Source organism: Abramis brama (assembly GCF_963993115.1).
Source record: "Abramis brama genome assembly, chromosome: 20".
Taxonomy (NCBI): Eukaryota; Metazoa; Chordata; class Actinopteri; order Cypriniformes; family Leuciscidae; genus Abramis; species Abramis brama.
In genome coordinates, this window is record NC_139982.1 from 29,998,254 (window position 1) to 30,025,006 (window position 26,753).

Consider the following 26,753-nt stretch of genomic DNA (forward strand, 5'->3'; position numbering starts at 1 on the left):
ACCGCAGGAACTATCCCCAGGACCTAGGGACTTTGAGGTGGTGTGTTTTGACTGCAGGAACCAGGGTTTAAATGAAGTTCCAGGTAAAATTTTCCCCCTCAGAAAGTCCCTGCACAAGATAGTTCTTTTTTAAAGTTCAGGAACTTTTGGGGGACTTGGGCACTGAACATGCTGATTGGTTGAGTTCATGCAGCATTTTAATTGGTTGACTCCATGCTGCATTTTATTTCAGTCAGCATTTTTTTGCGGTCTGTTGCGGTGCAGGCAGTAAAAGTTGTTTGCAATTCGAATCAACAATGGAGTTTAAAAAATAGAACCGATGGATCAACGACGTGGTTCATGCTGGCTGAAGTTTATATGCGGAGGACGAAATCCAGTGGTAACTGAAAAGTCGCGCGCAGTCCTATGTCACTGGACTAATTTGCCTAAACTTCATGGTACTTTAGACCGCGATGGAAACGCAGACAACAACAGGTCTGGGGGGGAAAGTTCCTGGTAGTTCTAGTGGAAACAGGGCTAGAGATGCGATTTTTAAAGTTTGTACTCTTTAGTATATGTACAGAAATGGACCACAGTGAACATATTTAGACAGATTGTAAACCTTGTTTTTAGTCAGACAATTGAATATAACTTTCAAAAAGTCCAGTTAAAAAACAGAAGCTGTCACAGTTTCTAGGCGACAAGAACAATCCTCCATAGGCCAGACTGTCCTTTGAAGGATGCAGCCTCTGAATCGGGACGCAGCTATCTAGTGTTTTCCTACCTCGTTACTGGAAGCACACCTGATTCAACTCATCAGCTCGTTAGTAGACTTTGGGCTGTGTTCGAAATTGCCACCTATACCCTCATTCACTATTCCCTATTACTCCACTAATATAGTCCAATTGAAGGAGGGAATGAAAACGAGAGAGTGAATTTCAGACACTGACTGTGTCAAAACTGCTGCCGCCTTTGCAGTTTGTGCTTGCTTTTTAATAATCATTTGAAACTTTGCAAACTGGCAGCTTTAGTAGTAAGATGAAAAGATTTATCTTGAGCTCTGTCATGGAAACTAGCATTGGCAAACTTTAATTGAAAAATTGAATAATCAATTAAAAAGGAATTATACCTGTATGATATTGCACTGGACCAGCGGTTTGGAAAATGGATGGATGGATGGATGGATGGATGGATGATTCAAGTTGATTATGGCAGCGCAGTGGACCAGTAGTAGAACTCCAGCTGTGGAAATTACTTTGTCATCCATTTATGAAGCTTTATGAGATCACAAGACAAGGACCTCAAGATCAAGACTACAACATGAATACTTTATCTGGGATATTATGACCTTTAACCAATTCGAACCAACAATGGTCCTCTGATTTCTCTGAAAATTCACATGATTTCACATGATCATTTTCAGTTGAGTTGGAAAAATGTGCGTATATATGAGTCTTTAGTTTTCTTTCACTATCAGTGTCCTCTTTTTGGCATGTGGTTTTGTATTATATGCATTGCTAATCTCTCTTTGCTGAGACGGCATGTTGCAGTAACCATCTATATCCAGTTCGGCACACTACATAAAAACTCAAAATGCACTTTGACCCCTTCTGAGCGATCATCTCAATTGCATCTTGCTGAAGGAAAAGCCTTTCAAGATGTTCCTAAATTGTTTGTCTGCTCTCAAATTGCATCATTAACAAAAACATATTGTGATCTATATTTGTGTATGTGTGAATCTGCCTGATTAACCACAGTAATGATCTCCAAACGGGATTTTTATCTCCTGTGATCCTCTGTTGGGCTAAAGACTTCTTCCCAAGGGTTAACTTGTATTCTAAAAAACACAGGTGAAGATAAATGATTCTGATAGGTATGCCCTTGCATGTCACAATTAGCCCTGTATTTGGATTCTGTCACTACTCCTAATAGTCTTATAATCACACAGGGCTTATGGTTTTCCACTTTGGGTACATTTAAGCTTGTAATTAGTTAGCCAGTCTCATTATGAATGGGTGCATATGTCAACTTGAGGAAATCAGGTACACTTGAACAAATATCAAAGGGGGAAAAACAACAACAAAAGGACTCCTCCAAGACCAACTATCACAACACACTGAACATTTAGCTTACCTGAAACCATAATAGACATTCTGTTCTCATTGGCTTTTGCTTCAGGGACCAGATTCTACATTTGACATCAAGTGATGTCTGTAAACAAAACATTATCATGAACTGACATACTAGCCTCAATTAAATGTTAAAACTATGTTTAGCCTCGTTCTAAGTGGGTTATTTTTTATTTTACTTGGCATAGTTTTGTTCAGGGTTTTCAAAGAAGAGGGCTATTAGATCCTATTAGATGACCTTTTTCTAGAAAATATCAAATGAAAATAGGCAGACACGCAACTAAGGTGCATTTAATCACTTTAATTCCAGTGACGGTAACATTATACACACTTTCAACATTCACAACATCTCAAAAGCATAACATTACATATGCAGCTGAGTAACAATAAGGCATTAAGCATTGCCTTCTGCTGATTATCCAGTGGTTGCCACATTCCCTCTAGATCAGGGGTTCCCAGCCACCCAAACACTGCACATTTTGCATTGTCTCCTTAAAGCTACACTGTGTAATTTTTTAAGTTGATTCTTAGCAAAAAACACTTTGTTCTTTCAAAATGATATGTGCTCATTAATGTGTAATTACTTCTGCCAACTAATCAAGTATTCTCGTAAGTGTATAATCTGCCATTTAGAATACATACAAGCGAGTTGCTCGAATGGCGGCAGCCATGTTGCGCATCCATCTTGAAAATACATGTGCCAAAGAGGGACATACCTGGAAATTCAAGCTTCGCCTTTCGTGTTTTTACACTCAGTGGCACCGTGACGAATGCGAGGGGGAGATTACTCGCAACTGTCAGCAGATTTGAAATAATACGGCCACTGTAGGAGTTAAAAAGCCCTCGGAATGGGAGGGGCTAGAAAGTAATATTCAGTTGGTAGTCATAAACAATTTCACCGCTAGATGGGAGAAAATCCTACACAGTGTAGCTTTAATCAAACACACCCAATTCGGGTCATCAGCTCATTTGTATGGACTTCAAGATCTGAAATAGGTGTCAGACAAAGTAGAGATTCAAAAATGTGTGTGTATGTGGGGTGGGGTGGGGGTCCAAGAACGTGGTTGAGAACCCCTGCTCTAGATAAATGATTTAGCAAGTGCCAAACTGGGTTGATAATCTAATTGAATGTTCGGCAGTAATATTCAGAGAAACCACAGCACCAAGCTACTAATAAAGATCCAACTTTATATAAAATATTGTTTTTATCTCAGTGAGCAGTGGATGAGCTGCATGAGTGTTTCTGTCATAATACGTCTGATATGAATGAAACTGATACGCAGGAGTATTATCGTACATATCTAGTTGAAACCAAACAGCTATGATTACATAAATGTTCACAAAGGAGCCTTTCACACAAAGTGTTTAAAAGCTTAATGTGTTTCAGCTTGATACAGCAATATAAAACACAGTGTTATTACTGCAAAAGATTCATTAGTCAAAGATTTTTGTGTGGTGCATGTTTATATAGAAAAACAATTGAGTTGAACGCAAAATAATGCTCTGTATGAACGGCCTCGGAGAAGTAAAAATAACAAAACCAACAGTGGAGGACTTTGAAAAGACATTTAAATGTTCATAATATTAATTTTAAATAAATAAGTACATCAGTAGAATGTTAATCGGTAAGTGAACAGTCTAAACAATTAAAATAAAAATACAAGTAATTTCAATTTCAACTACGCAAGTAGAAGTGCCATCATAAGGACAGAACTGGAAGCCACCATTTCATGTCGTAAAAATAATCATGGTTTGTTGTAACAGCTGTTGCTAGAAGAAAACAATGACTCAAATGCCAATGCCGTGCGCAACGTTTAAACTGGAGATAATAAAGTGTTCATGCAGTATGCTGTCTTGGAAGAGAATTAAGTGTTCATCAAACCACATGCGAGAAGGAGGCAGTGATGGAAGGTGAATGGTGTAGAAAAACTTGCCAATGTTGTAAACTTTTGGAAACTACTAAAAAATGTAGGCTCGTGTCAAATTGTTAGGTGGCTCATGTTGCAATTTAGTGGAGTAACTATCGAGGAGTCATTGTGAGAAGTGAAAGTACTTTCTGTCGAATCTTCAAGTAGTCCTTTGAGAATGCCTTGTCTTAAGTCTCTACAACACCCAAGACAAATTCCTCAGATTATATGTGATAGGTGTAAGCGGTCCATTTCTCAGTCTGACTCAATGGCTTTATGGGGTTTATCCTTTTCTAGAATGTCAGTGTAGCAGGCAACTGAAGATAAGAGACAGAATGCTTGTAAAGAGTAGCATGACTCCATGGCCAAGGGGTCCAGGTAAATCACCACCACTGGCGTCGGGTTTAGTATCCACGGCACTGCGATCCTGCACCTGTTTTTCTGCATGATGTTCCGCATAGGCCATGTACAGCTCGACACATCGTCGTGCTTTCATTTGCTCAATTAGCACAGGATAGCCAATCTCCATAATGCTAACAGTGTCGCTGTCATCATCACTGGCTTCTACTTCTCCTTCCTGGATCTGCTTTTGAGGTTGACTGGATATTTCGGCTGGGTTTGAGACTATAAATGAAGGGGGATCTGTACTGGCTCTTTCAGCAGTGCTGTTGTTGCTTGTGGCATTTTCTTGAGCGCCGTTAGGATCATCTCCTACTTCTGCTGCTTGAGCCTCAAAGAGGTCAATGGATCTCCTTGGTCTTTCTTCCCGAAGCAAGTCAGTCCTCTTCATACACTTGTCCATGTACTTCTCATAGGACTCTGGTGGAGGATTCTGGAAGATGTCATAAGGGTTACCATTTCCTTGTCCTGTAGAGGTCGATCCTGCTTCGCCTCTAGAGGTCGATCCTGCTTCGCCTGGCTTGCCGCCTGGGGAGTTAGGGTTTCCATTCACGTTACTTTCGGGGGGAGTTTGGCCATAACGTTTGTACATGTAGTTATTGTAGTAGTATTCCTCCTGTGGATTGTTGAAATTGAAGCGGGGACGAGGGAAACTTCCCAGGCCATATCCCAGAGCCATACCGGCCACCGCCCCTACCCCAGCAGCCATAATCGCCTGCTTGCCAAATCCCCTTGAATTGCTATTAGGGGCCATTCCCATGCCCTGCACTGACTGGGCAAAAGGTGATCTGCCCCCCTGGCCATAGCCACCGTAATTGCCCCCATAGCCTGGGCTCATGATTTTGTTGTTGGGATTCCAGTAAGGATACTGTGCCGCTCCTGGATATCCACCTGCCCCTGCCCCTGCACCTGCAACACCTCCACCATACTGGTTAGGGCTGGAACCTCCTCGGACTGGATAACCTGGATAAGAGCCTCCAGCTGGATAGGGGTTTCCTCCGGCTTGTCCAGGATACCTGTTCGAACCTGCTCCCCCTGGGTAGCCACCCTGTGCTGGGTAACCACCTTGGGCAGGATTTCTACCTTGTGCTGGGTAACCACCTTGCGCTGGGTAACCACCTTGGGCAGGATTTCTACCTTGGGCTGGGTAGCCACCTTGGGCTGGATAACCACCTTGGGCTGGATAACCACCTTGGGCTGGATAACCACCTTGCGCTGGGTAGCCACCTTGGGCAGGGTTTCTACCTTGGGCTGGGTAACCACCTTGGGCTGGGTAGCCACCCTGGGCTGGGTAGCCACCTTGGGCTGGATTAGAGCCAGCTGGTGGATATCTGCCCTGGCTTGGGTACCCGCCTCCACCAGGATAGGGGGGTGGATTCTGGTTTGGTACTTGAGGTTGGCGAGGATAGTTTCCAGGGGCTGAGTTTGTCCCATGTGAGGTGCCTTTACTGCTGCTGCTGCCACTTTTGTGGCTACCTTTGCTTCCTGTGCTGCTTCCACCTTTGTTTGAGCCAATTTTGCCCAAGCTAAATCCACCTTTACCGCCCCCGCCTCGTTTGGCCAAAACGGACACCACAAGAGCCAGGCAGAGAAACAGTACAGTTAGGCGACCCATCTCTGTGGAAAAAAGAGAGAGAGGTTCAATGAAAAGAATCAGAGATCATTTTCAAAGTTGTCAATTTCGGTATGTCACATTTACATACATGACTGGTTATGCTTAATAGTCTGATAATGTAATTATTAATATTAAAGTTGCACTTGATACAGAGTCAATAACAGAAATTCAGGAGAGAAAATGTGAACAGAAACAAGGCCTTCACTGACCAAACAACAATGCTTATGACCAAACTTTACTCATGACAAAAATGCTATAGTGACTATTGGGTAAAGTTTTTCTTTTGCGTTCAAATGGAATCTCAAATGAGTATATCTATGAACTAGCGATTTCAAACTGCGTCATACTTATAAAGAGGATTGGCTCGTTCCTACAGTGGATATCAACATCTTGTAGTAAGTATACACACTAGTGCTGCACGATTAATCATATCGCAATCGCAATGTCAAGCCTGTACGATTATATGATGCAAAATACTGAGATTTTATGAAATAAATAAATGCATGTGTGGACATAACAACCCATTCTCTCTGAGAGCTGTTTGCTAATTTTCTAAACCGCTAATAAAAAGAAGACCAGTCAGTTTCAGTTTAGGCAGTGGCATGTGTGGCGGGTATGGTCATGTTGTGACTTTTGAGTCAGGTGAAGATGGATGCCTCTGTTATATGGCAATATTTTGGCTATAACATATCCGACACAGAGAAGTACTGTGCAGGATTTGTAAAATTAGGCTAAAGTTGCTACATCACGTGGCAACACAACAAATGTATATCAGCACCTGAAAAGTATGAGGAATGCATGGCGGTGAAAGCCCAGATTAGTAGAGAAACAGCTGAACAAATACACCGTTAGCAAAGGGGGATTCCAGAAAATGATCCACACACTGGACAAGAGGTACCAGCTTCCCATCGCAAAACTATTTCTCTCAAGTTGCAATCCCTAAGCTTAACAACAAATGCGTGGCGAGGTTCAACTGGAAATGGCTACGCTGACGTTCTTTTCAACCACTATGGACCTGTGGTCAGGCAGGACAACTGAACCCTATATTAGCCTAACTGTGCACTTTGTCGACGAGGTGTTTGAACTGAAAAGCCGCTGCCTGCAAACATCCTATTTCCCCGACGAGCACACGTGAGAGAACATAGCCTTGGGCTTGAGAAAGGCACTGGCTGCATGGGACCTGTGTGAGCAGCGTCAGGTCACTATCACAACAGACAACGGCACTAACGTTGTCAAAGCGGTGGAGCTTAATTAGTGGAGTAGGTTCCAGTGCTTTGGGCAGATACTTTATCTGGTCATCGTTAAGTTAAAGGGATACTTCAGGATTTAGCATTAAGCTTTGTATTAGTAGAAAACCTGTAGTATTTTCGAATTACCGTGCTTTCCTCCCTCATATCCCCCTGAGACGAGAGATTTATGTATTTTTTGTCTGGAAAAAATCCAAAATCGTCATTTTGCGTCATCGGAGGATTTTTTGGCCAGAGGCTAAAGACTACAGCCAGTAGTAGGGGCTGTCCCGCATGTTTTCAACCCGCCCATAGAGGGTGGGATATCACTCACAGAATGTACACATAGTGTCAGCCATCTTTTTTTGGAAGCTAAGCTAGCAGGCTCTTGTTCTGTGGAGAAAGCTGAGTAGCAGGAGTTACCATCCTCTTTTTCCCGCCGAGATCGTCCAAAATGTCCGGGATTCGGCTTTTGCTTTCTGCAGTCGCCATTCATTGTTTACATGCACACCTTTTGTTTCAATCTAACTGAATTCATTCCGATTGGTGAATCTGAATGTAGTGTTTACATTCAATGCATGAATGCGTTTTAACATTGCTTAGAAAATTCCCGCTCCTCCGTGAGAGATACGAGACCGGTGCGTCTCACAGGTGTCGCTCATCAGTAATAATCACGCCACCTGTCTCGCGCCGTTCTCCCGCGGCCCTCAGCCTCGTCCTGCTCGCCACAGTAAACATAATGAATGGCGACTGTAGAACGCAAAAGCCGAATCCCGGACATTTTGGGCGATCTCGAAATCCCGGGCAGAATCGTCACGGAGACTCACTAGTAGCCTAGTCTTGTTGTTTAACTGCGCGCTCTTACCGGTAGGCGTGGCTTGGGAGTGGCCTCGAGGAACAGCGAAGCAAGTGCATTCTGGGAGTTCTTGTCTTTTATCCACATAAGCCAAAAATACATTTTCTGGCTTTTCTCAGTCTAGAAAGCTTCAAATTCAAAAATAATTTCACATTTCTTCTACATAAATAACCCATTTTAAATACACATTCATCTTTCCAGAGGTGAAGTATCCCTTTAAATTGATTTCATCTTTTGTTATTAGGCTACTGCAAATATTTTATACCATTGTACTTTTAAGAGTACAATAGTCGGCATAGAGAATTATGGTTCTGTTGCGGTCGCAGGCCGATGAGATATAAATTATTAAAGTAAGACACAGAACTCTTATTTCATGGTAAAATGCAACAAACGTGCGTCAATTACTGTTGTTTTCAACAACGCATTTCTCTTCAGGGAAAAGCAATCAAGGAAAACATGCCTAGAGGTCCTTCTAGTGGTTCACCTCTACATTTACATTTATTCATTCATTCACCTCTCAAGTGATATAGAGCTTTTTAGAAAGAGGGGTTACACTTTATTTTAAGGTGTCATTGTTACAGTGTAATTAATATATTTAAGTACTAAGTAATATTAAGCAACTACATGTACTTACTATAGGGAAAGGGTAGGATAAGGATTTGGTTGATGGTTAGTTGCATATAATTATGCATAATTTAGTGTTATTACTATGGTATGTACATGTAACATATGCAACAAGGACATTGTAAAATAAAGTGTTACCGAAAGAGGATTTGGAAGTACCAGACGTTGCTTTGTATTTTTAAATGACCAATGGCAGTTTTAGTGGTTTGACTGAGTGAACCACACATTTAAATCCAGTTTCCTTTTTGAAAGAGTTTATACAAAGCATATGTTACATCCTGCTTAAATGTCCCTGTTTGTTTGGACAGAATGTTCAAAATATCTTATTTTCATGAACATACAAATTTTCTTATTTATTGTTCTATTTATTTTATTTAGCTGTACAATTGGGACAGTAACAAGTTTGCAGTAATGCAAAGATGTTATTATTTATTTATTATTTTTAAATTATTTTAATTTAAAAACATTGCATTTAGTTGTTGTTGTTGTTAGTTTGAGTTGAGAAATACATATTTAAGCATTGTCAGTAATCTGTGTGTGCATTTTCCTTGAGAACCAAGCAAGTTGACTCATGATACCATTTGTTTATTATATCTCAATCGCAATATTGACTTCAATAATCACAATATGACATTTTCCCCAAATCGTGCAGCCCTAATACACACTCACTAAATAGCAAGAAATATATAAGACACTATTTAAAGCTTTGGAATCTGCAGAAGGTAAATGAAAGCTGGATGGCCCACAGTGACAGACAATGATTATGCTTTACATTTTTTTAAGCAAGTAAAGCAAGAGCTCAATCATAAAAAACTAAATTATATTATCCCCACTGAGCTACATGAACCTTTCCTAATTAACACTGAAATAAACATTTAAGAAACTGACACTTCAGATTTAAGAGTTTAAAAGTGTCAATGTAGCTCCATATAAAAGAGACTGTGTTTACTGGGCCTGTATCTCAGCACCTATAAGTCAAACGCCCAATAACACAATTAAGATTTTCTTTGGCATGGTGACTTCAAACATCCAGTTTCCAAATTATCTCAAAATTGGATTTTTGTAGCTTCCAGACTAAAATTCATTAGTCTGAATTATCAGATTTTTATAATAGTTTTAGGGTAGCAAATGAACACATTTTAAAAATGTTAGAAATGTATAGATTGTTTTTTAAATTTGTTGCCTTTTATAATTTTTGTTTTAACATTTTAAATGTCCATTGCCCTTTGTGAGTTTGCCCCATATAGTGTAACATTAATAGGGTCAACATGAACTGTATATATATATATATATATGAAGAGCTCAGATGCAAAAGCTTCTAAGTGCCATCTGAAATTTTCTTCTAGAATGATCTTTTTAAAAAAAAAAAAAAAGTTTATATTTAAATTCAGTAATTTCACTTAAATGACAATTAATAGGTCATTTTCATTGACATTTAAGTGAAATTACTGAACAAATATATGAGCTTGATAAAAATGATCACTCTAGAAGGAAATTTCAGATGGCACTTAGAGGCTTTTGCATCTGAACTCTTCATATATATATATATATATATATATATATATATACAGTTGAAATGGTCAATAGTATTTGTTTATTTTATTTTTTTGGAGTAAAGACGTTATAGTTTGGAGCAATATTTGACAATTCTGACAAATAGTGACTGGAATAAAAAAACGTGACTTGCCCCCTAATGTGCTCAGATTTGTCCACAAATGTATGACGTCACAGTGTTTTATTTCACTATAATTGTCTAGTTTAACAACCTACTTTAACAAAAGTATCTTAGTACATGCCTGAGGACAAAAGTATTTACAGTAATGACAACGGTTAGTGTGTATCGGTCTATGAATCTCTATGGGTGTGTGTGTCTCTCGTTGTATGGAGGCCATTTCCAACATCTATTCGCGGATTTACGTCAGGATGCGATAAACAATATCCATCTAACTTAAATACTCATATTTGATATATCTGAATATATCAAACTAAATTATCACCTAATATTATATCACCAATAACAACAACAACACGCAGTTTTATTTTATTTTCCTTTTATACAACATATTATTTAATCGTTCACGGGTGATGAATGTGTTGAATATAATATGTAAATATTGGAAGTCGATATGCCATTATATAATAAATGTAAACAAAATCAGGGCCTCTGGTCGCGCGCAAATTCACAAATGCTTTAAATAGCGGACCTAATATTAGGCGTGTTAACTGCACCTGTTATTATAAAACAAAACGAGTAGCTACAAACCAGTGACTAATCATAACATAATAGCTCTGTTTTCATTAATAACAAACCGTGTTTTAATAGTTAACGTACCTTTGTGTTGATTTCAGAGCGTTGTCCTGGGTGAACGTTTTCCCTGGGATGCGCGACGCCGTTAATGACGATGAAACTTTCCACTGCTGTGCGCGCTCACGAAATGAGGGACTGCCGCCCTCTGCGCATGCGTACTGGTCGTAATCCTTCTCTGACACCATTTACCAGAACTGTCGTGGGGGTTCTTATCGGCAAACCTGTTAACCAGAGACGTTAACGGCTTTTTTTTGTTTTGTTTGTTTAAATAGTTCAAAGTTACTATCAGATTTAATGTTATTATCTTGACTAACTATACATCATTAAAAAGATATTACTCAAGTTTCAGTATTTGACCACTATTGTATTCTGAGAAACTTATAGTGACAGTTATGTCTTAATTTGTGTCAGTTATGTAATGAAAAAATGAGTCTATACCTGTCAGCCGCTCCCATTCAGAAAAAAAACTCATACATGTGTTGTCCTCATGATAGCGCTTGACAAAACAACGTCCCTCAGGGCTTTTAGCTCAAAAATGTGCTGATTTGGAGAAATATTGACATCAATAATATGTTTTCTGTCTGATTTTTTAAAATCTGAAGCCAAATCAGATCACAGAAGGTTATTTAAAACACTCGACTTGCGTTATAAAGATTGGAGCACAAACATGTTTTTAATCTCATAAATTGTCGTGTATTGATGGTGTGCTATGCTAACATGCCACCTAGCCGTTATTTTTATTAATTTTTTAATGCTTACTGAAATGTTTTTTTTTACAAGAAGGGCATTTGATACGGTTTCAAATGTGAGCACTTTGATAAAAGAAATTAAGGGATTGAAACAGTGTGAATAGCCAGTCATTAGTAATTATAATGCAGACAAAAGAAAAGCATATTTACAGCCATAACTTATAAATGTTCAAGAAAGCAGCAGTAGTACGTTTTGTTCCCATTCATTCCTACTATGCAGTAGATTTCAATGTCTCCATATATTACTAATACGTTTCAACATAAATTATGGAGGTACATTTTCCCCCAAGTTTTTTAAAGCAAGGAATTGCAACTGATGCTTTGTATCCAGATTGCCTTATCAAATCACATCAATCATAAACAACCATTTAAATCATAAACAACAAATCACATCAATCAAGTCTCCATCATATATTACAAATCATATTCAAATCACATCAATCATAAATAACACACACTGCAAACATTTAGAAATTATACCTTTTATTGACAGTCCAGAGTAATCCGACACTCTTCGTGAAGTGAATTTTGTGGGAAAACACCACCCCCATATTGTCTACATCTACTTTACCATCCAGTTTGTAGCAGCTCCTGTGTACACTTCCAAAATTGTTTACACGTGACGCTATATTTAAATACATGGGTGATAATGTAATCCCACTTAAAAACAAAGCAAGTAATTAAACAGAGACAGTCGTCAAACTCCATCTTTTGTGTAATCTAAATTACACATTCTGCTCTTTTTTCCCCCCCCAGTCTAATCTACTTACATATAGATTTTTAAAAGGCTTTATTAAAGTGAGCTTAAAGTATAAAAGGCAACAACATAAAAAAGACGACATACTAAAAGTAGGAAAAAAAAAGTACATTTGGTTATTAATTGCCCAAATTTCCCAAACGTGGTGGAGAATGCCAGACAGCTGAGCTAGTGCGTTTGAAGAAGCGAGGTTTGGTCCGCCTGAAGATCGCCTCCAGCTTGGGTGGTTCAGCCTTTCCAAAATATGAATTGAGATCCAGTGGGTTGTAATAGTGCTTCATTATAGACTGCTGCAACTGCATACCTGCACAAAACAACACATTGCTTTAAAATACAGTAACTTGCTGTAAATACAGCAAAACAATCATGTACTTTCGAATCGGAATTGTTAATTTTAACGATACCCAACCCTAATAATAGCTTTGATACAGAATCGCTACATTATATTTCTCAGCAACGAGGGGGGTAACATTGCTATTTTTGAAACTCACAACTCTACTAATATTAGAAAGATGCTGCTCATATCAAGGTTATTGTAGTTTTGCATTTTTAAATTAGTTTTTATTTTAATATCATTTCCTATAAATTTGAGTTTAGTCTTAGTTTCATTAATGGTTTTGTTAGTTTTTATTTTGTGAACATTTCTATTTAGTCTTTATATATTTAGTAATTATAGTTTAGCAGAGTTAACAGAACATTTCCAGTTAAAGACAATTTCAATAAAATAACTGATTGAGAGTGAACAAAGAACCAAACTAATGCAACTAATTATTCATATTAAAAATCAAATCTTGTTAAACGTGGAGAGTATTAGAAAATATGCGTATGATTATGATTAGTCTTTTATGGTTATTTCTATGATTAATCCTTTCAAACATTATTCTTGTATTGATCCACTTATGCTTTTTGTCTATTGCATCTTTTAATATCACTCATAGTTATTCTCATATTCATGTGTTCTATTCAGACCAGACATTTAGTTTACTCTACTATAAGACATGATGCATCTAGACATGATGAGAGCTTATAAATTACGAAAAAAAATATTTTTGCTAATTATTTCATTTCAGTTCATTTTTCAGTAACTGTTGTTTCATTTAGTTTTCCACTTATGTGGAATTTTCTATTTTATTGCAGTTTAAAAATGTTTTTTTGACCAATAAGTTTTAGTCTTCGTTCACGAAAATAACCTTGGCTCAGACACAGTTAATTCACATCTCTCTCAATAATTTAAATGATTGCTATAATTCATTAATTAAAATAAATGTCATCTTACGCATTACTTTATCTCAGAATGCAAGATCTAACGAGCTGTAATTGTCAAAAATAACAATTATTTTTACCCTTCTGGTCAAATATTTCCCTGCAAACATCAATAACAGCTTTAACTTGTCAATGCTGGCAAATGACCATGGTATAAGTGGGATTATCCACGACTAGCTCTGCATTAAACCATTTGAATGCAGTTTTCTGTTCACGACGGGTGGTTCTTTATCTCCAAGACATCCAAATCTTCCCATAGATTATCACTTACTTATAACCGTGATAAGTCACACTGAGCGCACAGATGGAAAATTAACAAAAACATTTTCAGCATTTGCCAAAAAAGCATCATACCCTCAGCCCAGGACGGGATGGGTTTTCTGGGCGCAGATTCATCATCTGTTGAGTCATCGCTGTTCTGGTCCATGCCGTAATCTTCTGGATTCACTAAAACGGCCACCTTCTGGCCCTTAGGAGTGATCTGGTAGGACTGTGGAGATTGCTGCAAGGTATAAAACAAGGGATGGGGTCAGAAACCAGCTGTTCTAGTAACCTGAGATTGTTTTATATGCTTTTACACACAAAAAAAAACAACCCTCGAAACTCAAAAACAAACTAGAACTCAACCTAAATTAGAAGGGGGAAAAAATGTCTAAACTAAAAATGTAAGTCCTTCTCTGGGAACTATTCTGTGCCTACTAATATTATCTGACACGTTCCCTCCTTTAGAAAGGCGCATCACAGTTGCCTTGACCTCACCTCAATGTCAACGGTCACGTTGAGTCCAGCTCCGTGATCTATGGTCTTATTTTGAGCGGCTCCTTTCCCAACTGGAGTTTTCAGGCCAGAGTTCTGTAGAGATGGAATAATATAGCTTTAGTAAAAATATTTATTAGTAGTAAGCAAACAAAAATGAAAAGGCATCAAAAGAACAGGAAAGGAAAAGGCATTTACCTCAATATCTACAGTCATGTTTAGAGCTGAACTCTTAGTTATAGTGGAGTTGAGCATATTAGCAGCTTTTGTTTTTGAGACCTATTAATTAAAAAATAATAATAATTAAAATTGGATTCACAGTGTATGAAGTATAAAGAAAAATTTAACACATTAAAACGTATTAAAGGTGCAGTAAGCAATTTCTGAGAAACGTGGTTGAAAGTGGATCAGACAGCGCACCAAAACACTTGTAGCCAATCACCATTAAGGGGTGTGTCCACTCATAATGGGGGAGGTGCCTGTGTTGCATAGAATGTTTGTGAATTTGGAGGCGGAGCTATCAAGATATGGGAGTGTGATCCTTTTGGGTAGGGGCATGTTTGTTTTGGTGATTTCAAATCTCAGTGTTTCTCAGAAAATCACTTACTGCACCTTTAAAATTAAAATAAACAACAACAACAAAAATACAATGTATATTTTGTAATCGCTATTAATAAACAGTTAATTTCTATAAAATTCGAGACGCAACTGAACGAAAAAAAATAATATATAAAATATAAAAATAAAAGCCAATTCAAAATATTAAGGCATAATACTAAAGTAATGTCGCACAAGACTATGACTTCATTACCTGAGCTGTGACTGTATGGGATGCGGAGGCTGCAGCGGCTTGTTTCTGTTGGGCTTCCCTCTCCTGTTCGGCCCTCCTCTGCTCCTCCTGTTAAAGGAGCACTCAGATTTAAAGGTGAACCAAGTAACTTTTTTTTACCTTAACCGAACAGCTTCGGAGTCATTGGAATAGTTATATGACTTTTTTCGGGTTGAATGGTGGTCGTCTCGCACCCCCCAAGCGCCTGTGAGCCAAAAAACCACCCTTGCAACTTTGGGCCGGTGGGCCGCGATGTAACGAATTGCTTTACGGCAAAAAAATCTCTCCCTCACGCTGTTCGAACCCGAATGAAGAAGACGTTTTAAAGAATGTCCCGTCTGCTTTGATGTCGTTGATCTACTAGCCTCTGGTATCTGAAAGTCACCAACGAGTTTTTCGACAGTGCTGTCAAATATCTATTCCGAAGCTGTGGGGGGAGCTCTATAGAGAAACCTGCGAGCAAAAAGCGATTCCCGAAACTGCATAGCCCTGCTTAAATGAGATCGTTATGTAGCGTAGGTGCTACAAATTTCAAATTTGAGAATCGTTCAGTCCTTATTGGAAGCAAACATCACAGTCAAGCACATCAACACAATCGATGTTTAATATAAAGTTATGTGGAGCTGGATTTTAGACCACTGGCTGTTTCCATCCAAAGTTGTGAATATAACTTGATCGCAAAATTGGAATAATCGCATAAAACATTCGCAAATAAAGTTTCCATTCCATGCGTTCAAGAGAACAAAATCCTCACTTCCTGGGAAATTGTTGCAAAATATATAATAAGAAAATAGAAGTTGCTGCAATCTGGGAAGCCACTGTGGCTCTTTTTCGTACATCATAAATGACTGAGCACGCAGACGAGATGCAATACCAAATTCCTGGTGTTTGGGAATGAGACGCTTCTAGGAGGGAATTAAACATCTGTCATTCTGGTGACAAATTTTGGCTCAGGCATTTCAGAATGACCAAATGACCATTTGAGATGCTGTGATGCAATTGGTTCGCTAGTTAGTCCAGTTATCCAATCACATCCTCTCTTGAGGCAGCAAGTTTGTAGTTGCACATTGAGGGATTTATCCGGTAAATGTGTTTCCAGTGTAGTTTATGCGCATGTCACTTTATCGGATTAAAAAAACAAAATGTATCCGTCTCAATTGAGCACAAGTTTATTCAAATTTTGGCATTTCCATCCCACGCGGCGTTTATGCGATATCCCAAAATGCGCATAGGTGGATGGAGACCATAAAATCCTCACCATCTTCCTCTTCTCCTCCTCCATCTCTCTCCGCTCTTTCTCTCTGGCTGCTCTCTCCAGTTCCTTCTGAAGAGCGATAGCCTTCTCTCTCTCTAGTCTTTCTCTGCAAGCAAGACACAAACATGCATATTTATTATCTCTGAAAGTCATGCTTTCATTTCAAACACATGCACGATAAAGCACCACTAACTTCTCAGCAGCAGCCTGCCTTTCTCGCTCCCGCTCGCGTTCTCTTTCCCGCTCACGTTCGCGCTCCTTCTCTTTCTCCCGCTCTTGTTCCTTCTTCAGTTCCAGAGCGCGCGTGGCCTCGGCCAGTTTGCGGGCCTTCTCTCGCTCCTCTTCAGCCTTGCGTTTAGCCAGCAATTCCTGGTGTCGCCGCTCCTCTTCCTCCTAAAGCAAAAGACAAGTATATAAATTGGCTATTGTAGCTACAATTATTTGAAATAAAAATAATACATTTATTTGGTAGTCAGTAATCAGCAAAGATGCATTAAATTAATCAAACTTGACAGTAAAGACATTTATAATGTGACAAAAGATTCCCATTTCAAATAAATGCTGTTCTTGTACACTTTCTATCAATCAAAGATTCCTGAAAAAATATCATGGTTTACACAAAAATATTAAGCAGCAAAACTGTTTTTGAACATGAATGATAAGAAATGCTTTTTTGAACAGCAAATCATCATATTAGAATGATTTCTGAAGGATCATGTGACACTGAAGACTGGAGTAATGATGCTGAAAATTCAGATTTGATCACAGGAATAAATTACATTTTACAATATATTAAAATAGAAGTTTTAAAATTGGTGATATACTACCGTTTTTACTGTATTTTTGATCAAATGTGATTTACTTTATTATTGATCAAATCTTACAAACCCCAAACTGTAAACCGTGGTGTTTATGTAATTACATATTTAAAAAAAAAAGAAGATATATATTAGCCTTGATATTATTTGCCATTGATTTTGAAGGAAAATAAGTGGTTGCAAAAAGAATAAATAAATCATAATTTGTTTGAAGTACACTTTCAATATTGAAGGCTGTCCCATTAACATACTTGCAAAACTTCTTTCAACATGGTCTCTTCCACTTGAAATGCTGGTGTTGACTTACAACTTGCTGAAATTTCTTTTGTCTGGCTGCCTCTTCCTGTTTCTTGCGCAGCTCCAGTTCTTCCTGTCGTTTAGTGGCCACCTTCCTCTTGGCTTTCTCCTCTGCCATTCGCTCAACTCGCAGCTGAGAGAGAGAGAGAGAGAGAGAGAGAGAGAGAGAGAGAGAGAGAGAGAGAGAGAGAGAGAGAGAGAGAGAGAGAGAGAGAGAGAGAGAGAGAAAGAGAGAGAGAAAGAGAGAGAGAGAGGAAAAAACAACAAAAAAACCCTTAAAATCAAATAATGGGTTTCAAACGTGGGTTTCCATTCAGTCTTGAGAACTTCACTACCAACCATATCAGTTTTCTTCTCCAGCTGTGCCATTTTTTCTTCAATCTTCTTTTTCTTTTCCTGCTCCTTCTCCTTTTCACCCTTCACTCGAGCCTCAACAACCCGTTTCAAACGCTCATCCCGCTTTCTAAAGTGGACAGAATTCACAGTCCCGATTTGCATTCACACTTAAACTAGATTAAAGGGTTAGTTCACCCAAAAATGAAAATTCTGTCAGTAATTACTCACCCTCATGTTGTTCCAACCGCGTAAGACCTTCGTTCATCTTCGGAACACAAATTAAGATATTTTTGATGAAATCTGAGAGCTGATCACTCCTCCATAGGCTGCTAGGTGACTGAAACTTGCTGGCCCAGAAAAGTTATTAAAGAGATCGTTAATATAGTCCAAGTGACTACAGTGGCTCAATCTTAAGTATATCAAGCAACGAAAATACTTTTTGTGCGCAAAAACAAACAAAAATAACGACTTTATTCCACTAATCATTTCCTTCTCTCTGGGCCTTGAGTCTTTTCACGTAGCGTTTTTGCGCTGCGCGTCTGTGTTTCACGTCACCACGTAGGCTCACTATTGGCCGTGGTGACGTGTAACACAGGAAATGATTAGTGGAATAAAGTCGTTATTTTTGTTTGTTTTTGCGCACAAAAAGTATTCTCGACGCTTGATATACTTAAGATTGAGCCACTGTAGTCACTTGGACTATATTAACGATCTCTTTAATAACTTTTCTGGGCCAGCAAGTTTCAGTCACCTAGCAGCCTATGGAGAAGTGATCCAGCTCTCAGATTTCATCAAAAATATCTTAATTTGTGTTCCGAAGATAAACGAAGGTCTTACGTGGTTGGAACAACATGAGGGTGAGTAATTACTGACAGAATTTTCTTTTTTGTATTAAACTAACCCTTTAATAATTCAATTGAAATTAGTCAATCAATCAAAAGCAGCACCTCCCCACCTTTTCATTTCTTCCTGTTTCTTTCGTCTCTCCTCCTCAATCTTTATCTTTCGTTCATTCTCTTGTTCAATCTTCTTGTTCAAGGCGTCCCACTTCTGTCGTTCTCGCTCCTGGAGGAAAAGTGTTAATTTTAGAGTTACCACAATTACAGGAAATAAGTGATGAATGACTGAGGTTTTAAGCAAGGACGATGAAAGCTAAACCAAATACAAGGACGGCTGCTTTTGCTTTGTGTGAAAAGGGAATAAAAACAGTTCTTGCCAATATCTCAGATACACAAATAGGTGAAGGTGAACTTCCCAAGCCACAGACACACACATTTATACACCACATGAGTGATGAGGTTAATCCGACAAAGTCTAAATGGGATGGTCAGTTCTGTTTCAGTTTAGACACAAAGTGCCTTCACTGCCCGAAGGAAGTGTGGTATGGCCCCTTTCACACAGAGATTCCCGGGATCGTTTGATGTTGGTTCATTCACATGCCAGTGATTTCCCGGAATCTCCGCATGCGTTCACACACATGACATCAATGTGACGAGTAATGTTTCTGCAGCATCTTAAGTTTGCGCTTTCTCTCTAGAGAAACCACGCTAGTGCATTTTCCCCGATTTGATCATTAACTAGTGCATTGCGTACCATTTAACTAATCTGGCAAATGATCTCAGCTTCAGCGTCATCACTACGACAAACGTCTTACGGCATTGATTAAGGCTTTTGTTCACACATGGCGCGTTTCGGGACTGATCCCGTCAATATTACTAGGTCCCCATACCGGAATCAATCCCGGGACGTGTTTGCGTTCACACAGAAGGCACTAGCAATTTTATGGGATTGCAGCACTGTGTGAAAGGGGCTTATGAGGTAAGGATTGAGCAAAAAAACAAAACAAAGCCCATTTATAATGTAAGAAAACAGGAAGTGTCAAACAAAAGTGAATTCTAATAGTTGACTGACATGGAAAATGACACCAGACACTGGATTCATTGTTTATACTCACCACAGAGCCAGAGCCCAACTGAGGGGGAAAGACAGGAAGTACAATTACCAACTAAAGCCACTTCTACTTGGAGAAGCATATTCGCACGCGATCAAAAGTAGGGCTTTACACTTAAAGGGATAGTTCACCCAAAAACTCAGCTTCTAAGTTGTTCCAAACCTGTATGAGTTTCTTTCTTCTGTTGAAGAACATACATTTATTTTTATGCATTATGTATTTTAAACAGTGTTGGTAACCATAGTTTGTGACTTCCATAGTATTTATTTTCCTACTATGGAAGTCAATGGGTGCCTTCAACTGTTTGATTACCAACATTCTTTAAAATATCTGAACACAAATCTTCATTTGTGTTCAACAGAAGAAAAACTCATACAGGTCTGGAACATTAGGGTAAGTAATGACAATTCAAATTTTGGGGTGAACTAACGCTTTAATCAAATCGCAATATGGACTAGTGTCTGTGAATGTTAAAGTGAAAAACTACAAATTTAATTAATCTATTAATGTTTTTTGGTTTTTATAAATAAAACCGATTCCATAGGGCCTTAAAAAAATATGCACAGAGGAACAGTCTGAAAAGTGTGCCCACCTTGACATCGGTTTTGCTGGCAGATTGTTTGATGAAGGACTTCATGATGTTGCTGCGACCCAGAGATCCAGGCGTCATCATCAGCATCTGGTTCTTCTGCACCGTGTGCACAAACGAGCGCATGTGTGGAGCAATACTCTACATGCACACAACAAACAGACACATAATGGATGGTCTGCACTGATCAAATTGGCTGATCAAATTGGCTAATCCAATCTTCAAGAAACAGGCCACAAATCGATACAAATCCTTTTTTACAAACAACCACAGAGAAACTTAATGTGGACTTCTGCAGAAAACTTTTCTTTATAAGAGTCAGACAGTGTTTTGGCTTCATAATGGGTTCATTTTAGGTGGCATTAAGATGGTCAGAGACACTCATACCGTGAGGCATTTCTTCGGAGGAGATTGCTTCTTCTTGGGTGTATTGATTTCCTGAATTGTTGGCTCAGCTGCCCGACGCTTGGAGCCTGAACGCGTAGGCCTGACGGAAACCCACAAAGACCATTAGAAAACATATCCAGCATAAATCCACTAACTATAATGAAGAATTCAAATTGGTGGTGTGCCTACCGGACATCTCCTTTGGACTTTGACCTGCTACTGTCATCTATTACAGGAAGATAAAAAAAATACAGTAAATAAAACCTTACTAGTCATCACATATACACCTTCTGCATTTACTCTGTTAGACTTGTACCTGTTTCTGAAGTACGAGCCATGGATCGTGTGAAGCGACAGTTCTCAACTGTGCTGGGAGATTCAGAAATCTCTTCTGGTAGTTTGTCTTTTATCTCAGTTACCTTTTCTTCAGTCTTCTCAGGTTCAGGTTCCTATGATATCACACAGCCGTGAGTCATTTACAAATTGCACTATGCAATAAAACACTATCATCGTAACAGAAATGGCCGTGTTTGGTTAAATGCGGGTGTTATGTGACTCTTATTTGAGAGGGTAAATGAAAATCACAGCAGAAAGTTCTCACCTCAGATTGGATTTCAGGTTCACGGTTGGTTTCAGAGGGCGGTTCGGCCATCTTTTGTGGTGCATCAACCCTAAACAGAAGCGAGAAACTGCGTTTAAAAGATCTCGATTGATAACTAAAAGGTTGTGGGTTTGAATCCCAGAAAAAAATACAAAAAAAAAAATACATCATATGCTGAAATTTCAACGCAAACTCACTGTTCCTCTTTGTTCTCCATGTCCTCAGGTTCAATGTCCATACAAATGTCCTCTGGAAAATGCAGTGCAGATATAAACATCATCATTCAGTTAACATACAAACTTAAAATCACTTTAGACAGCATGCATGACTGTCCGAACAAAGCGATAAATCCTAATAAGGCATTCACACAGACGTCAAGTTATTAATTTCTAGAGCCCGACCGATAAAGGATTTTTAAGGCCGATACCGATACAAATATTTGGTGATTTAAAAATCCGATATTCCAGCCGAAATATATTTTTTTTAAAAATCCAGAAACGCGTAACAAAACATGAACAGATTTTCCCTAACATTAGTTATTTGTAGTTATTTAAGAGTCCTCAGCCTTACTAAAATAATATGATAATGCAGTTTAAAAATAAACTTTTTTTTTTTTAAATTAACTTTGTCACAACAGAACAGAATATATTAAAGCTCTGATAAATATAATGTATATTAAAAATACAAACTTAAGATATGAAACAAAGTCCTTTGAACAAAAAAAATCAACTATTATTATTAATATTGACAGTAATAATTAAAAAAAAAATCAATGATGATGATATTATTATTATTATCATCATTTGTATTATTATTAAACAAGACAAAGGTCATTCCTAATTCTATCCATCTATTCCATCAAGCTACAACAAACCATTTTCAATCATCATTTGCTGCCTGCCTTCTAAAATCTACTACTTAGTGATGCACTAAATACATTATGTGACTCGTTAATGCTGCGGCTAAACGAAGTCAGCAACGCACACTTGGATTTCACACACGTGTAAAAGAAAAGCTAACTTTTATGCACAGGCTATGTTTGATACTTTTTCTCTATGTCTAAATGTTCACTCCTCGCGTGCCTAACTTACGTTTTACAATGCAGAGACTGGAACTACAGATATGCTAGTTATAAATACAGTAATCATTACTTTATTTAGGCAGAATAAGTTCGTTGTGATTTCCAAGCTCATTGATGTTAGCAGTCTTCCTTGTAGAGTGCCCTCTGGTGGACAAACTATGCAGCGCCAACACTCATAACATGGTTGCATCCACTTTTATTTTGTTTTTTAAATATTCATTTATCGGCCATTATAAATGCCGATACCGATAGTTTGGAAAATGCCTAATATCGGCCCGCTGATATATCGGTCGGGCTCTATTCATTTCTAATTAGAGAGTTGGCGATTTGAAGTTCAGTTTTGACTGTGAATGTAAATGGGAGTCTCACCGCTGACGGAGCTGCTGCAGGTCGAGTTGCCCAGTCTGGCTTTCTTCTTCAGGAAAGAGCGCCGGGACGCCCTGCGAACAGCTTCCTGGGTCATGCTATGCCTGAGTCCCACCAGCGAGCGCCTCACAACCAGAGAGCGCCGAACCGACGTCCGAGACGAGCCCTGAGGTGTCGTCTGCGACCCGGATGCAGCGATGGGGATTTTATTGGCGGATCGGCCTGGAGACAAACCAGCGTTCAGCTTCAATTCTGCACTCAGACGCTCCGAGGAGGGAATCTTCACCACGGCTTTAGACACCAGGACCTGATCCTGATCCGAGCCCGAATCCTGCACCTCAACGGGTTCTTTCTCTTCTGGAACGTTCTCTGCCACTTCTCCCACCTCTTTGGTTTTTGCACCACCTTTGTTACGGGTGCTGCGCTTGACGGGTTCGGGTTCAGCCGGAGCGGTGGTTTTGTTGCGACGTGTGCGGCGAGCAGGTTCCTCTATAAGGCTTTCTGAGCTGTCGTTCGGGACGTGTGCCGTGACGAGCTCAGAGATGCTGTTCAGGGTCATCTGGACCGAAGAGCGCCGCAAGTTGCTGCGTTTCCCCTTGGAGAAACTAAAGACAGACAATGACATCACATACTATATCAGTATAGGAAAAAAAAAGATGCCAATTTGGATTTATGTATATTAAAGGAGACATATACAGAGCCATACATAATTAATATTAATAATCAGTATTTTTTTTCAGGCTAAATTAAATCTGTTCATCATATGAAGCGATCGAATCTCTTCAGAAAATTTGGACTAAACCACTAAATTCATATGGATTAGTTTTACGATCGCTTTATGAACTTTTTGAAGTGTCAAAGTGTCAGTTGCGTAGCGGTCAATGGAAGAAGAGAAATCTCTCAAATTACATCAAAAATATCTTCATTTGTGTTTCGAAGATGAACGAAAGTCTTAAGGGTTTGGAACTACATGAGGGTAATTTTCTTTTTTTGGGTGAATATACCTTTCAATTACTTCTAAAGATGTTTCTATAGACATATAAAAGGTTTTTTTTACCAACGCAAATAAACAAAAATATTAAGACATTAGAAAACCAGCATGGTCAAAGCCCTCACCGTCTTTTGCTGCGAGACTCATTGAGATCCATCGACACTCGTTTCCTGCGGTTTGTCTTTTTCTGTGACGGAGTCTTCGGCATGAGCTCCGGCTCAGTGCTGAAGTCGCTGTACAACAAAAAATATTTTTTATTCACATGTCTAATGACCTGGATGGTAACAGTGAATCTCACATAAACACACAAGCCACTAGTGACAGAATATATGGGTGCAGAACACAAAAGTATAAAGCGTATAACACACTCCACCTCACATTAACGGTCTGACTCACCTTGAAAACATGCGATACGCTTCCTGCTGGATCTCCTCCAGCCATACCATGTGGACAGTATCAATCTCATTGGTAAAATCCTGCAGCTTCCCATTAAAAACCTGCATGAGGGAGCGCGTGGCCTCCGGCAAGGAACTCATGATGGCGCCCCTGGAAATACACAAGGAAGGTTCAGGGTTTTACACAGCTCTGTAAAAAGTGTAAACAATTGCATTTTGGGGGATACAAATAACTTGCTTGCAACTGATCAGAAATTAACTTTGCACTATGATCCGACTGGCACTTTTGCTGTGCTTGATCATGCGGTCATATTAAAAATGCATTCATTTACACTACATATACACTATTGTGTTGAGTTTTGATGAAAATGGAAAAACATGCATTTGCTTTTCTTTGGAAAATTTGAAACCCTGACAACAAAGAGCAAAAGGTCCAGTTAATCATTCATATGAAGTTCATTTGCATCCAGGTCTGCAAAGGTGGGCATAAAAACTGCCTTTTTTGACATCTGTCATTTTACAACAGTGAAATTCAGCATTTAGACTGTTTTTCTCAAGAAAGAAAAAGGAAGTCATTTCACCGGTAAGTTAGATAATTAACTTACATACCATTTCAACACACTTTCAAATGTAAAAGCTTAACATGGTTTATTGATTTTTGTTTAATCAAATTAACAAATGTAAACACAAACGACCTCATTTGGTTTTCATAAATTAAATATTTAACGTTATACCGATCTCAGTTCAAACACACAGACAGACGAACATGCTTCAATATGATAAACACCAATAGATATTACATTTTGGCTGCTACATCTATGACTATGGAATAATACAATAATACAATTACACGTAATAAAATTAGACTGACCTAAAACAATGATTTAAGTTAAGTGTGACTAACGTTACATTGAGAATCGCTAGCCAACCCAGCTAACGTTAACCTAAACAGTTGTATAATAATAGGATATAAAACGTCATCTAACGTTACCTCTTTCGACTTTATGAACGATCGCACTGCAAAAACAAAGACCCGATGATCCAAAGTTATGATCCTTCCTTCTAATTTGTTTATAAACATTAGATGCTAAATTGAAGTTACTTTTTTATCTCTTCGACACGACTGCCTCTTGTTTTCCAGGCACCCGCTCAAAAACGGTTTAAATAGTTTAAAATTATTCTCTGACGAATAATAAGCTACGAATGGTCAATTCTGGGTGGGTCCAAAGATTCCGTGTGTGTGATTGAACAATACGGCTGCCTGTCACGACAAATGTGGCCAATCACAATCAAGAAGGTGTGGGGAAGGATGAGCTGTGATCTTATTGGATGATACATTTGTCTGTCAGTGATTCAAACCGTCCAATGCAGGATGAGAGCATTGAAGTCCCGCCTCCTTGAAAACGTTTCCGTGATTGAAATTCCGTGTAAAACCAGAGCAAAGCATAACGAGTTCCGTGCTTTGATATTAACATAATTCACATTATTAAACATAACACTAGGTCAGGTTTAAAATGTATTTAGAACAGTCCTCCAAATTCCTCAACCGTACTTACGCAGCACACAAATGTATAATGAATTATTAAGATCAAATACGATCTGCACACTGTTACCATGGTAACAGAAGCAGCTAGCTAAGCTTGCTAGCGTCGTAAACGGCTCATCGTTTGAGCAAACCCGATGTGTCTTACTCGATAGCAACCATCATTTGAAACACTTTTCGTGTTGTTTCTCGTTTAAAATATACTTGGCAGACCCCCTACAATGAAACGAAAATGAAGGTGAGTTTGTAAGCTCGCCAGGTTGTTTGCTTGCCTGTAATTGCAGATTAACTTAACATGTTGAGGTGATTATACGATTTTCTAAACACATATAAATGTATTGCTTTTCTGTCTAAGCAACCGTGTTTTGTATGTTATGTTTGTCGCATTTGCTTCTAATATGATACTTTATATAGTTTGCTGGTTTATAGCTTATTTAAAATAAAAGCAATTATTTACTAACAAGTAACTTACCATGGTAATACCATGTTTTTTTTTTTAAAGTGTCTTTTTAAGTGCCTTGCAAGCACCATGCTATATGAATATGGCAGTCACAAAATACCATGATATTACCATCTGTCTGATACTACCACAGTGTTACTTTTTGTAAGGAAGGTGTGGGCTTTAATAAACTTTAAAGAACGTAGCTTTTATTTGTACAGTCTATTTTAATGAGTATACTTAGACTGACCGTGCAGGTGACAGACTGACCTGCGCCTCTGTCATTATTAAATAACTCTAATCCTCT

At 38.6% G+C, this 26,753-nt stretch overlaps 3 protein-coding genes across 8 annotated transcripts in view; 1 reads left to right on the forward strand and 2 right to left on the reverse strand.

Annotated features, from left to right (window-relative positions):
* Nucleotides 1–2,389: 2,389 nt before the first annotated feature.
* Nucleotides 2,390–11,181, reverse strand: prnprs3 (prion protein, related sequence 3). The gene is made up of 2 exons (XM_084094898.1): nt 11,068–11,181; nt 2,390–6,031 (listed from the first exon to the last, which is right to left on the reverse strand). Exon 2 carries the CDS (start codon nt 6,027–6,029, stop codon nt 4,317–4,319), a length of 1,713 nt encoding a protein of 570 aa, XP_083951024.1. The 5' UTR covers nt 6,030–6,031; nt 11,068–11,181; the 3' UTR covers nt 2,390–4,316.
* A 1,077-nt stretch (nt 11,182–12,258) lies between these two features.
* On the reverse strand, nt 12,259–25,624 carry incenp (inner centromere protein). Of its 2 annotated transcripts, XM_084095041.1 has the most exons (21): nt 25,456–25,621; nt 24,466–24,615; nt 24,195–24,302; nt 23,082–23,683; nt 21,829–21,880; nt 21,632–21,701; nt 21,347–21,479; nt 21,220–21,256; nt 21,031–21,130; nt 20,647–20,784; nt 20,058–20,075; nt 19,059–19,168; nt 18,107–18,230; nt 17,778–17,900; nt 16,846–17,045; nt 16,656–16,758; nt 15,380–15,466; nt 14,767–14,847; nt 14,572–14,664; nt 14,167–14,314; nt 12,259–12,853 (listed from the first exon to the last, which is right to left on the reverse strand). In XM_084095041.1, exons 2-21 carry the CDS (start codon nt 24,603–24,605, stop codon nt 12,669–12,671), a joined length of 2,652 nt encoding a protein of 883 aa, XP_083951167.1. In that variant the 5' UTR covers nt 24,606–24,615; nt 25,456–25,621; the 3' UTR covers nt 12,259–12,668. The 2 variants fall into 2 exon arrangements, with proteins under 2 accessions (XP_083951167.1, XP_083951168.1); XM_084095042.1 differs by lacking the exon at nt 20,058–20,075 and having other exon boundaries at nt 25,456–25,624.
* Nucleotides 25,625–25,881: 257 nt separating this feature from the next.
* The window catches only part of ankrd26 (ankyrin repeat domain containing 26), a 38,676-nt gene continuing 37,804 nt past the window's right edge, over nt 25,882–26,753 (forward strand). For 4 of the 5 annotated variants that reach the window (XM_084095090.1, XM_084095086.1, XM_084095087.1 and 1 more), the window contains exon 1: nt 26,081–26,245. The gene's annotated coding sequence lies outside the window, so the exon portion shown is untranslated. Of the gene's footprint in view, nt 26,246–26,753 lie in introns of all 5 variants that reach the window. The other variant, XM_084095089.1, reaches the window with a different exon arrangement.